This window comes from Bombus bifarius, unplaced genomic scaffold, assembly GCF_011952205.1.
Source record: "Bombus bifarius isolate JDL3187 unplaced genomic scaffold, Bbif_JDL3187 scf7180000007984, whole genome shotgun sequence".
In the NCBI taxonomy this organism is placed as follows: Eukaryota; Metazoa; Arthropoda; class Insecta; order Hymenoptera; family Apidae; genus Bombus; species Bombus bifarius.
The window spans coordinates 2,455,913-2,469,494 of NW_022884367.1; the positions used below are offsets into that span (position 1 = coordinate 2,455,913).

At 33.8% G+C, this 13,582-nt stretch overlaps 1 protein-coding gene across 10 annotated transcripts in view; it reads right to left on the reverse strand.

Moving 5' to 3' along the window:
• Positions 1–2,030: 2,030 nt before the first annotated feature.
• Positions 2,031–13,582, reverse strand: part of LOC117204897 (peripheral plasma membrane protein CASK) — a 264,394-nt gene continuing 252,842 nt past the window's right edge. For 6 of the 10 annotated variants that reach the window (XM_033442793.1, XM_033442789.1, XM_033442786.1 and 3 more), the window contains 7 exons: positions 12,513–12,750; positions 9,687–9,743; positions 5,466–5,585; positions 4,746–4,862; positions 4,325–4,432; positions 4,080–4,255; positions 3,181–3,360 (listed from right to left, as the gene is read on the reverse strand). In XM_033442793.1, the coding sequence (XP_033298684.1) occupies positions 3,181–3,360; positions 4,080–4,255; positions 4,325–4,432; positions 4,746–4,862; positions 5,466–5,585; positions 9,687–9,743; positions 12,513–12,750 (996 nt within the window). Of the gene's footprint in view, positions 3,361–4,079; positions 4,256–4,324; positions 4,433–4,745; positions 4,863–5,465; positions 5,586–9,686; positions 9,744–12,512; positions 12,751–13,582 lie in introns of all 10 variants that reach the window. The other 4 variants (XM_033442794.1, XM_033442792.1, XM_033442785.1 and 1 more) reach the window with 3 other exon arrangements.

The window sequence follows — 13,582 nt, forward strand, 5'->3', positions numbered from 1 at the left end:
CTGTTATTGTTTTCTTTAGACCCGTCGTCTTTCAACATCTTAGCGTAACTCATCCAAAGTCGCGGACACACACTTGCAGGAGCACGTAGGATCATTATGATCATCATCATTATCATCGTCATCATCATCATCATTACCACCATCATCACCATTAGAATCGTTATCGTAACAGTCGTCGTCATATAATCACCCAGCGCACCTAGTACTTAATTTTACTGGATATGGCAGCTACAACTTATAAGAAATATTACAAAATCACTGAAGATTCGTTCTTCTTGCGTTTCGACAGTTTCTCATTCACACATAAACGATCATACCGACACGAGCTTCCCTTAAAGTTTCACGCGACATTTCCTTTTTATTTTTCATCTTTTTCCCGTTTTTTCGACGATTTCAGACTTGTCTTCGTGTATTTGGTGGGCTTGCTGCTCGAAGAAATGATATTTCTCCGCAAAATATAGATAGAACAGTAGAACGTGCATCGATCTTCCTTTCTCTTTTTTTTTCTTTTTTATATAACTCCATCATCGAAGTATCGCGTTTAATAAAGGATAATTACACGCTCGATGACTAATATCGTGTGTCGAATAGGAAGAATGTAGTAAAACCTAGTAGTATGTGTACGCATGTTGTACGTGTTTGCAATTGTTATGTATACGTGTACTAACGTATGTTTCTTTTATCTTTTAGTATGCATGTACATATGTGCTGTTGCGTGTATTATGTGTGCGTATGTTCCTCTCGAGATCTTTATAAATAGTTGAGCTGTAATTGAACAAATTCTGAACAAAGCCGCGTGAGGGTCGATCACAACGCAGATCGCGAATGCAAGAGATTCACACCATACCCGTACGTACACGCACTCACTCCTTCGCTCTACGGGCTGTATATGCAAATTTCCTATTAGTCTTCTAGTAATTTAGTATTAATTAGTTACACAATTAATTTATTTAATCGCTTTTAATTAATTAACTAGTCGTTAAATCTGTTTCTCGTGAATCCGCGTTACTTGTCCGTGTACGTATCTGTATTTTATGTCCATGTGTAATTCTGTATATAATATATATTATATATTATATGTATTATAATATATATATATATTATATACATAAATATGTATATATATTACGTGTACATGTTTGCATTATGTGTATGTAACGTCGCGTTATGTTCATATAAGCGTCTACGTGTATGCACGTGTCACTGTGTGTGTACGTGTTCTAGACTTTTGTATTTTTTATCATTATACAACGTATTTTTTTTCATTTTTCTTTAATGCGAGACGGTGTTTAGTATTATTTCATATAGTTTGGTAGACTATCTATTTACTTGAGTTTACGTGTTATAAATATCGTATAGTAAACCGCGTTCAGTTACTTCGTCATTCGATTATGCGCTTTGTACGAGGGTGCAATGCGAACCGAGTGATATTACATTTGAGATGTGTGTACATTGTACATGTGTATCGTATATCCAACGTAATCTCGTGGAAGTAGTTTTGCTGAGATCAACGCCGGTTCTAAGACGTTCGTTCGATGCGCGTCACTCGAACCAAAAGCAACACCGATAGATAGCGTTAAATAGATCTTGTAGATCGATATTCGGGTAGATGTTTTCTGACATCTTTGCTTCAGAAGACCGAGAAAAAGAAAATATATGATGACGATGAAGAAATGCACGCGATTCGACGTCCTAGATTCGGCGAAAAATCAAAACGCAGCACAGGAAAGTTTCAGGAACCGTACTGAAACACTCGAGTCAGGAGAGAAGGAAACAAAACAATACGGTTAAAGAATAGCGCTCGCGCATATACACGTACGAAGGTTCATCGCGAGTCTCACGACAACGGATGAACTTTGTGTTAGATGTTAGAAGTACTAGACGAAATCGGCGAAGTTTCTCTACTGCTTAAAGTTACAGGTAAACGACTAACTGTCGATAGTCCGGTTTTCCTTTAAACTTGAACAGACAAAGATTGACTATTACGGTGGGATATCGGTGGCGGACTATCGGACAGCGCGGTCCTAGTGTTTTTTTTTATTTCACTTTGTGTAAGTAGTTATAAGAGAGTACGATAAGAGGCAATTACAGGTTACGGATAGTCGATTGACAGATTTTTTTTCAAAGAACGGTACAAGCGTGTCCACTCGGTCAACATTCACGAACAGTTCGAACGACCGTTCCCCATTTTGATCCTCTTCGATAGAATGTAATTTTCGAAGAGCAAAATAGTCTCGCTGCTCTTCGATTCTATTTGGTAATAATCGCATCGTTTACCATTTTCTGCATCGCTATCGTACAGACCGTACCAGACTGACGAAAACTATATGTATAGAGATAAATTCGTGTAACGCGCGTTAAACGTGGCGCGAGGAATGTCTGGAGAGAAAATGCAAGAAACAAGATCACGGAACGAAGAGACAGGCGGAGAGGAAATGAATAGAGTGACAGTGAGAGAGAGAGAGAGAGAGAGAGAGAGAGAGAAGCGAAAACGCGCGAGGAGAGAAAGAGAGAAAACTGCACGATTAAAATAATCGTGAGGAAATTAATATCGTTCGTTTACATGACGACTCGTTGAATTGATCCATTAACCGAGACGATATATATCGAAGGATACGTGGAAAATCGTATTGCTTATATTTATCGAGGAAGTAATAATTACAGTCCTATGGAACTTATATATCGAAAAATCGAAATGTATGTTCTCTCTGCTTTTTTGATTGTCGTATTCTGCGCCTCGCGATAACATCAACAGTTTCGTCTCTTCGCCTCTACCCGCGGATTACAACGATAACGACGATTCAATAATAATTATAGAATAATTCAATTAGTAATGAAAAAAGTCAATGAACACACGGCCAAAGTCACGCATTCCAGTCGATATCGTGCTGTGGATCGATCGAAGAATTGACGGTAAATTCGTTCGTTCGATTGGTCCGACGTATTTATACGCGGCTTGTCTTGCTTTACGAATCGGCTATTTACGATTTATCATCGTGATAATTCCCCACGAACACCGCGAATTCTTACAGGCGTACAACGTTGAGAATATTTGTCGTTGGCCGTAGTAAAACGATCGCAAACGGACCGGTCGTTCGGTGGATCGCGATTCGATGATCACTGTTTCACATTCGATGAGCCATTACAGTTAGTGATCTGACGAATTGGCGAGGTTCGCTGTCAGTAGACCCAGGACACAGGTACCCATTGCGGTGTCGTATGAACCCGCTCGATGGCTGCCTCTAATTGTGCGATCGTCTCATCGATCTCGTTGTTGACGATGGTCAGGTCAAAAAAGTGACCGTACGCTTGCTTCAGTGAATCCGATTCTTTCGCCAGTCTTTCCAGACTTCCGTCGCACTGAAACAAGTATTAAACGTTGCTTCAACATTTCCAAACATGGAGAAGTACGTTGAGGATTTATTACAATAGAACGAGTCAAGGAAATTAACTTTCTTTATAGAAGAGATGATACAGGGTATTCACATTGTTAGTTCTCGGTGTTCTTTTGTAAAGAAAATAGAAGAGGCAAAGTCTCCCTCTTTTTGTGATTTTTCACATTTGCTACGATTTATGATGAAACCATTAATGCTTTAACTTATCATCTATAATAAATGGCGTTCATGAATACATTTTACTAGAATATTGTATATTCATTATGTTTTTGGTAATACTAATATTCATGTAATAGTAATATTAACTTTATTGTGTAGCTTCCATTTTGCCGAAAAGTATACACATTATAAATTCAAGAATCATCTTACCTACATCAGGATTTAATAGCATATTTCGAAAAACATAAATTAAAAATTACTCTTCTTGAAGCTATTGTTCACTGTCAATTATTTTTCAACTATTTTTGTGCAATTCATATATTTTGAATTAGTTACTTCTACTATATATATTTACTTAACTACCCACGCAATTCTCGATCCCAGTGAATTCAATTAAACGCAAGCGTTCAAGTTTCATAATCTCGTCAACGGGCAATTAATTGCTCAATTAGTTGATAGTTAAGCTCGCGACGGTAGTTAGCTCGATTCCCCCAGGAAGATGTTAACGATCAATATTCTACTTACATCAGGCATATTTGGGAATACCGGAGCTGCGATGAAAACTACATAAGGCGCGAACTCCGCCGTACGCAACACTTTCAAGGCTTGAGGCTCGACGTCCAATATCGCCACCTTGCCTTCTTCGTGTATTTTGCGGATCGTTTCGAGTTTCGTTCCATACATAGCGTTTTCGTGCGTACCTATGGAAAGATTTAAGTTAGAAAATTCTTTATGTAAAATGTAAAAGGACTTGACAATGATTTATTTACCATATTCGAGGTATTCATTGGCAGCGATGTCAGCCATCATTTCATCATGCGATATGAAATAATAATTGCGACCATTCTCTTCGTCGTTCCGTGGAGGCCTCGTTGTATCTAAAAAATCAGGCAATTTTGATTTTAATTCACTATTTTTTTAGTAGACGTGTTTTGATCTATGTTTGCAAATTGACTTTTGGCATTGAATTTTTTTAATGGATTGAAATATGAAATTTTGTAGTTGGTAAATTGCGAACACGAAACATTTCGTGTTTGTAATGTTCAACAGTGGTATTATAAGGTAATAAAACTACAAGTGTCCATTAGTTCCACATAAGAAATATTTGTATATAAATTTTATGGTATTAGAATATTTAATACTGGATATTTTTAAGAAATGTAAGTTGAAACGAAAATTTTTTATACTTACGTGGAATAGGATAGGCATATTTGTCAGGATGCTTCGCGATAATGGTATTTTTTATCTGACGACGACCGACACCATGTGCTCCCAGTAACACTAACGTTTTCCGTTGGAATGCAGGATCTGAAAAAAATTATCATAAATATTAATAAGAAATGCTTAAAGAAATATTTAAATACTTAAGTTGATTATTTAAAAACATAAGATACATCTTCATTCATTTCTCCCATAGAAAACTACGTTTTAGTTTAATAAAATGTTTATCTTTTATCTTTTAAGATAAACACAAAAATAGAAATTAATTTTAAAATATTGTAGTATTCAAATTATTTTCACGTGTATCCTTCAAGTCGTTCTCTTTTCTACTGGTTATCGCTCTCTACTCGATTTTAATACAAATGTTCCAACAAATGTTCCAATTCAATTTCCAACCTCAGAACTCCACTTGTAACTTGTAATCCAATTACCCGAATCACTCATTCTAACGCACATACAGAAGTTCGTAATCAAATCATATTAATTTCCACTAGTAAATTTTTATGGTTGAATCATTTAAAAGATCCTTTTATCACATACTGTTTTATTTTTAAGATTTATTAATCATAAGCTAATTTTAATCTTAAAAAATTTAATTACATTGAGAATCAATAAAGGTCTTAATTAAGACTAAGATTAAGATTAAGATATAATCTACACAGAAGAATAAATTGTCACACGGGTACTTACAAGGAAGCTTAACGACCTCTTCGTAGGTGACCAGATCCAGCTGGTCAAAGACTGCGTTGTGTTTCGCGAGATACTTATCCTTGTACTGCTTCTTTTTCCGGCCAAATATTGAGCAATTCACTGGAAATGCAAAAAATTGATTAGTCGAGCAGTTGAAGTAAATATCATTTCACAGAGCCACTTGAAATCGTATATCCTGTAAAAGAATTACTTCTGACTCCTGTATGTTAAATCAATAACCAATTCTTTATAGAGTTCGAGGATTTTGCGTTATTATTAAAGAGCGTAACTAATAGAAGAATATATTTGAACTTATTAAGTTCGTATCTCTTATTCATCAACAGCAATATGTAGATTAATTTGTAAACAAGACGATTTTTATTTCTGCGAATTGAGATAAAAATGAAATAAAAATTTATTCTTGGAAAAAAGAAAGGAATTATTGACTTCGTTAAATGGAAAGAGAATTGGGCTTTCAGTAAATTGAATAAATTCGTTGGATAGTTAATGAAATTGATTATTTCAACATACAAGATCGCTACGAGATTGATTCAATCCAAATAATTATCTAGCGCTGAAGTTTTTTTTCTGTGCAGGCTATTTCATAACATGAAAGTACTATTATATCATAAAGTCGTAGAAAGAGATTATTAACCAGAGATTGCTCTTTCTGCATTTTTAATTTATTAAATTTAAACCCAATGCTTCAAATAATTTAGTTTAATTTGAATAATTGTTTCAGAACACGAGTTTATTATAGATTGCACGATATGTCAAATATGTCTATGGGATGTTTAAATATTGATAAATTTGTTTTAAATAGAGACACATTGACCATATGTTGTAAATAATAATTTGTTGGTAGGAAAATTAACGGGAATTATATGATGCAAATAATTAATTAATTAATTGACTTTTTGACATCAATTCCTAGCTTTAGTATTCTAAATTACAATAATTTCCAACGTGTAAATCATTCCACAATTAACTCAATATTCAAACTACTAATTCTTCTTTTCATTATTTTATTATTACTATATATTAAAGTAATATCCAACAAGTTAGTTAAAGCTTCCTTATATTTGAATATATAATTCCGACGTTTCGTGGCAATTTACGTCTCATATTAAAAAACAACCTGCATACAACGAGAACAGTCCCAACGGGTAATACAATACACGATCAACGATAGAAAATTACTTCGTTTCAAGATGAAAATAAATAAATATAGAAGAATAACTCATTATCAACTGCTATGCCATTCATAAACGTATGTACGTTCCTTGAAATTCGTTCATAGTGTAACGTGTAGGCTGTAATCGAAACACTCAGCAAAGTCTATTATCGCTAATTAGCATTCTCCTTGAATGCCCGAATGAGCATTTTACGCGCAATAGAAGTGAAGAACTACTTCAGTAAATGTCAATCACTGTGTAAGCATATTCTCTCTAATGGTAAAGAGATTTCATTCAATCAGCCAGTTTTACATAGAAGCCATAACCATAAAGGAGGGCGTGGGATTCCCACTGAGATGGGTGTTCCAGCAGGTCACAAGATGAAAGTTGAAGGGCATATCCTCGGGTGGTTTCTCTGTGTATATGTGTGTATGTATGTGTGAGATCTTTGAGAATCGGCGTCACGATCAGAGCATAATTATGACGAGTTTGAACGATTTTAGAAATGATAGATAATTTATGGGCAATTGAAATTGTAATAATTTAGTAATAGTATTTGGATACTATTAGTCACTTCCTCTTCGGGTTGGAATGTTGGAAACACAATGAAGTGCGAATATAATAACATTTTTTTTTAGTACTTAATCCGAAATATAAATAAGTACGAATTATACGAATAATTTTGAGAAGTTAAGAGAGGTGTATTTCAAAAAGGTGGACCACAAATTTAAAGATGTAAAATAAAAAAAAAGGTTCATACAAATATATGTCGATAGATGAATAATAGCAGCAAGAATAGATAGTCAAAATAGATATTTGTAGTTTCTTCCATAAGATTCGATGCATGATTTAAACTGATCTTGTCACAGATTGCCAAATTCATTCAAAAAGATTTTTGGACTATATGACTATAATATTATAATATATTCGTGTGTATGATATATGTATATACTGCATAATATATGCTACACATTATAATACGCATTATAAAACGCATTGAAACATTTGTTTATATGAATCTTTTCTCTTGCTTCAACGCATAGAACTTCTATATAAGCTTGTTCAATCTTTTCGAAACACACTATGTATCATCTTGTTATGTTGTTTTTTCAACTGTGTCATCTTATTACAGTGATATAAAATTATTATAAGTAATTTACACTCTATAATCGTCCTCGCGAGAGAAATAAATTCAATAGATAGTAACGTTCAAAATGAAGGTCGAATTATGTTCGTTCAAAATCTCAACATAATAATGCTGCGACGATGTGCTTGCGAGTGGTGTCGTGCGAAACAAGCGTAAGTGCGTGAAACGTTTAGCGAAAGCATGCATCGAAGCACGCCACGTGAAAGCATGTTCTGTATTACGTATAGTAACTCGCTGTACAAAGTATAATACTAAAGTAAAATAACAAGATAGAAAAGGATCTACTAGTTTGTGAAAACTCCATGGAATGAAGTGTTCTTATTACCCCATATAATATAATTCAATCTAGTAATTTCAATTAATAATATTATTTACCTTCTGTTATTTATATTACAACACACAAAACATTTAAATAATATTTCCAATGAACACTTGTCTCTTTCTATAAAGAATTTGCATAGAAAATTTTATGTTCTATATGTTGTATCAATTACAAACTATTTCTTACAAAAACTATAAGTTGTAGCGTGTACATATGAATGATAAAAGATTATAAGATAAAAGAATTGTAAATTGCTACATACTTAAATTATAATAGAATTTATCGTTTTAGAATTATTGCTTTAAAGTTTGATTTTATAATAATTGCTTTAAGTTAAGATCGAAACTGACATCAACACTGTCTGTTAATAATAGTAATTTTCTGATTCAATTTAATTTAGCATTTCAAAGTTATATAGATCCTAGATTATATATTGCATTAACAATAACAAAAAGTCGCAAATTTTTAACTGCATATTAAGTACCAGATGTATCAGAGTTAAATCTGTACAAGATCTGATAACTTAAAAAAAAGAGTACGTACAATGTTAATCAAATAGGAGGTGATGATATAGGGGATGATGAAAGGAAACTTTTTGGAGGGAATAAATATATATTCATTTTCATTTAATTTTTTAATAATAAAACTTTAGAGTTTGTGGGCCTTTACTGACGAATCATAAGTTGTTCTCATACATGGTGTTTCATAGGTTTTAAATAAGAAATTATATATTGTTTGATATGAAGGCTAAATAATTTTATTTTTATATTTTATTAATGTAGCTAGCTAATTGTATTGGATGACAAAGTTTTAGTCATATAGTAAAATAATAAATTACCTTCGTTGCGATTTTATTTTCCAGTACGCATTATTTTGTGTTCCACATAATTCGCTGATTTACTTAGTGCAAAACTGCAGCTGACAGAACAATACAACCTCCATGTAGCAGAAACAATATGTAATTTGTTGTTTGAAACTTCAATAAAACTCCAGGGAAATGAATAATGTATTCGTATTAATAGGCAAGCAAAACAACATTTTTAAAGCTTTCTTGCTAAAAATACAGCGAGGTTGGACATAAAATTTATTAAACAGAAAATATTCCTTCCATCATTCCCTATTATTCGTTATTTGACTGACCTGTGGTTTTGAAATGTAAATATTGGTACAAAACTATTCATGTCAGCCCAACTATTTATGTTGTCCCAGATGTTTAACGACTCGTGATGATGAGATGTATTGCATGATTCGATACGTACGAAAGAAAATATACATGTATATATTGAGAACATTTAAATGAAATTATCATAAGCACAAAGATCTCTGATTTTCGATCGATCATTTTCATTGGTGAGACTCAAAGCCATTCGCTCTTTCTTTTTTTAAAAAAAAAGAAAAGATATAGCGCCAAGTTAATTTCCTGAAGGTTAGTTTCCTCAGAAAAATAGTGTTTCCTTTTATTCTCGTCAAATTAATGCATGTGTTTGAAAGCACGGAACGAGTATATTTTGTATTTCATGCGGACTACACGGTTCTACGTGACTCTACGCGTTGTCTACCTGAAGGCAGAGTCATACCTGTCGAACCGTCGCAGCCTTCGGTGTGAGAAGAACATCCTCCTTCTCCTTCAGCATCTAGCCCCGCACAACACAAAATAACAGCTGTATCACTGAAGCTAATCATTTCTTTTTCGACCTATCATTCTGCTTTGCTAATCCCGATGCACGGTTCCGCAATCATTTTTTTCAAAAGTTTCTCCTTCTTTTATTTTCTGTATTCTAGTAATTTCTTCTATTCTCGTTTGCTCATTATTTTTGACAGTAAAGATATGTACACTTCTATTTACAGTAGACAGAAAGGATACGAGGAGAAATAAGAAATGCTTATTTCTAGTATTTTTACATTTTGGGTGGTGTATGGTATATTATGTTGGTGGTAATTGGGGCTATGGAACTGTCGAGTCAGGAAGGATTACAAAGCAAAAATATTTATATCAGATAAAGTTAAAAGTGTTAACTTTATCTCTATTCTTATTTTATTTTTAACTTTTTCCCCTGATTAGAGGGATTGAATAATTCGAATCTCCTCTCTCTTCCTACTTTCACCATTTTTAATTAATCAAAGTCTGCATTATGTTAGGAGTAATAAAAATTCATGCATATACTCAATAATTGAAGAGGGAGTAATTTAAAATATTGGAGGCTGGTTAATGATATTAAGAGTGGATATTTTGTGCTTTGTTTCAATATTCTACATTCTACAGTATTCAATTTAACGAAATTACAATAATGCAGAGCGATTATTCGTGTGTGTGTTTGCTTACATCTTTCCAAATACCTACCTAATGAAAATACATGAACTCGATACCGTGAACAGTAATAAACGATGTAGTTGATTTTATCGAACCACGCCTTTCTATCGATCTAAAGTATTAAAACTTGTTTTTTTTTTTTTAGATAAAATTGTTTTGTAACGTTTTCCCTTCTCCTTACCCTTCGCATTATCATTTCATACAATAATTATAATTTTTATGTTATATTGTTATGTTATTTTATGTTATAATCTTTTACAGCAAACTATCCTAAACATAGAGGAAGGCTGGAATGTTTCTGTATCACGTCGAGGAACAAAACGTTCAGAAGAAGTACATTACACGTCAAAATGAATAAAACAATCCTCCATTATACAAAATTGGTTCTACAAAAAGTTTCGCGAATCGAACTGCGTGGGCTCGTTCGATTGAAAATTGCAATTTCATTATTTGTAACCACGCACGATCAATCATTGAAACACTTTCGTAATCATTCGTTCCATCGCTGGAGAGATGAAGAGAGAAAGAAAGAAACAGAGAAAAAAAACACGCAGAATGAACTTGGTAGATTTCTCGTGAACCAGTATCGCACGATAGACATGACTGACATCGAACGATACTACATGCTCCATTGAAAATCTGCGCACATCTAACAACACATACATGACATCATATTCACCAGCACATTTGTTTCATGGCAGCAGCGAGAGTAGTGGAAATTAATCGGAGAATCAAACGTGACAGGGTTTGATAATGGATACAGTAAGGCAATGGTAAAAACGCGGCGAAAATATTTCGTTTTCCGTTCTGAATATCAGACAGAATGCGATCTGCTGGAACCTATAATTACCCTGAACTCGTTCGATGCTAGACTACATGATGAGAGAGAGAGAGAGAAAAAAGAACGTTCTTTTACTGCTGCAGTCATATCACAGAAGTTAATTACGGCTGCTTTTCGTGTTTTATCCTTCATGCGATCAAATCCTCTTGACAGTCAGGTTTGATCTCGTTACGAGATAGCCAGGGAAAATTGGTGAAAATATGTGTATTTCAGAAAATATTTAAATTTGATATTAACAGGATGAAATTATTTATACTGTTGTTTTAAGTAATAGAATTAAGTGGAAATAAATGTTGTACGACTTGATAATATACAAGCAACATGATGAATACTTTAGACCTATTAGTAAATTCACGTTTATTAATTACGATATTAAACGTCGTTATAATGCACAACTATATTATGAACCCTCAGTAACTACTTCTTTCTGTAGTATAATTAGAAAATTACAGAGGAACACATGAGAATACATATAAATTTTCCTGTTCGGGATCGGCCAAAAAATCATAGAAATAAAGGGTAAAGAATTTATTTTAATTCGTTTCCACAACAACTAAATTCTTGAGAATGAAATTACGCTGTTTATAATGGACCATGATTAGAAATAGTATATATTTTAAATAGATAAAAAGACCATATTTTGTTTATAAAAAAATACTATAAATTTGAAGAAAAGATGTTTCTATATCAAACATGTGCTTATAAGCTACAAATCAATAGAAAATTGTATGATAGCCGCTGCAGGTTAATTTCAAACAAAAAGATTAACTCAAAAACTGCATTTCTGATGATAATTATTAAATATTCATATTATTATAGCGTAACAAATGAAATGCCCAATTCTGTTATATTACCTTTCTATACGTTTTCTTATAGTAGTTATTTTTATCTTTGTAGATCATTTTATATATCATCCTAAAGCTATGAATTTTCTCATTCAAATTCTTGGAAAACTCATAACTTCATTAAAATATGTATTGCATATATCTAATGGTTTAGTCTCATTTTCAGGAAGCAAGCGATCACTCCGAAGAAATTGGTCAGTTTGACTATTATACTGACATATGTATAAAATTTTAGTTTTTCAACTTATACATACATATAAACGAATCTTTTTCTTTAGCATTCATTGAAATATGAATCATTGGACATTTGGTCTGTTACAAGTAAAAGTAATATTCTCTTAAAAAACAACTAGCTTGTGCGCTCATCTACGAATAAACTTGACCACACCAATTATTCAATTGTTACCTTGTTCTTGCTTATTCTTTTCCATTGCCATGTAAGCGATACGTCGTTCCTGAAGTTCAGGCGAAGGGATCAATCCCGCGGAACCGGCCGCGTTATCCTTCTGCGCCTGCCACCAATAATGATCGTCCTTGCTGATGATCTGCAGTATATCGCCGGTTTTAAACGCGATTCCAGCTTGTGCGCACGGTATCAGCTCATCTTCCAACGGATCATAGTCGAATTGTGCTCGAACGAATATCTGTCGGTGCAGAAAGATTCAACTATTAGCTTTATTTGTCGCATTATTCAACGGGATCATTTTCGATTGGTCGCTGTATCAGTGATCCTATATGAAATCGGTGAAATGACATCGAGAGTTCTTGACACTGCTCAAAAATGTTACTGTGACGCGAAAAGGGAGACAGAGAGGAAACAAAATGAAAGAAAAATAAAAAAGAGAGATGATAACAACAGTTTAACGGTGCAGAAAATTGGTATCGTGACATAGTAATCGTACAAATTGTGGGTGGTGGTGGGGTGACACTTGACAATTTTCGCACTCAGATCACCGACACCATTTAGGTTAATAGAGAATCACATCGAAGATAAATTAATCGTTGGCCTAAAACGCGTCGGCGAAACGTTCGTTCTACGACGTTATCGATCGCTGTGTCGATGCTACTTACGTTAGCCCAGGTTATGCTATCGCAAATTAATCGAACCACTGCGAAAAATAAGCGGAGAATGCGACAAACGCTAAGCGATTTGGCGCTGGCGATAGTTCTTGCAGACAGCATGTACACTTCGTTTTAATGAAATAACTAGTTTGTTAGATTATTATTGTTGGTTCTATACCATTCCATTTCTTTCTCCGATCTAGTTTGATAGCGTTTGATGCGTTTACAGCGAGTAAGCGCAACGCGACATAGGCATTTACAACGAGATTTTGTACTCAGCTTGAATTGCTATCAGCGATCGATGCGTAGCACGAATCATTCACACCTTTGAAGCATCGAAAAACACTTTACGAAAGGGGATTTTTCATTGTTTCCTTATGAACATGACGGAAGTGAAGGGTTTCAATACTTGAT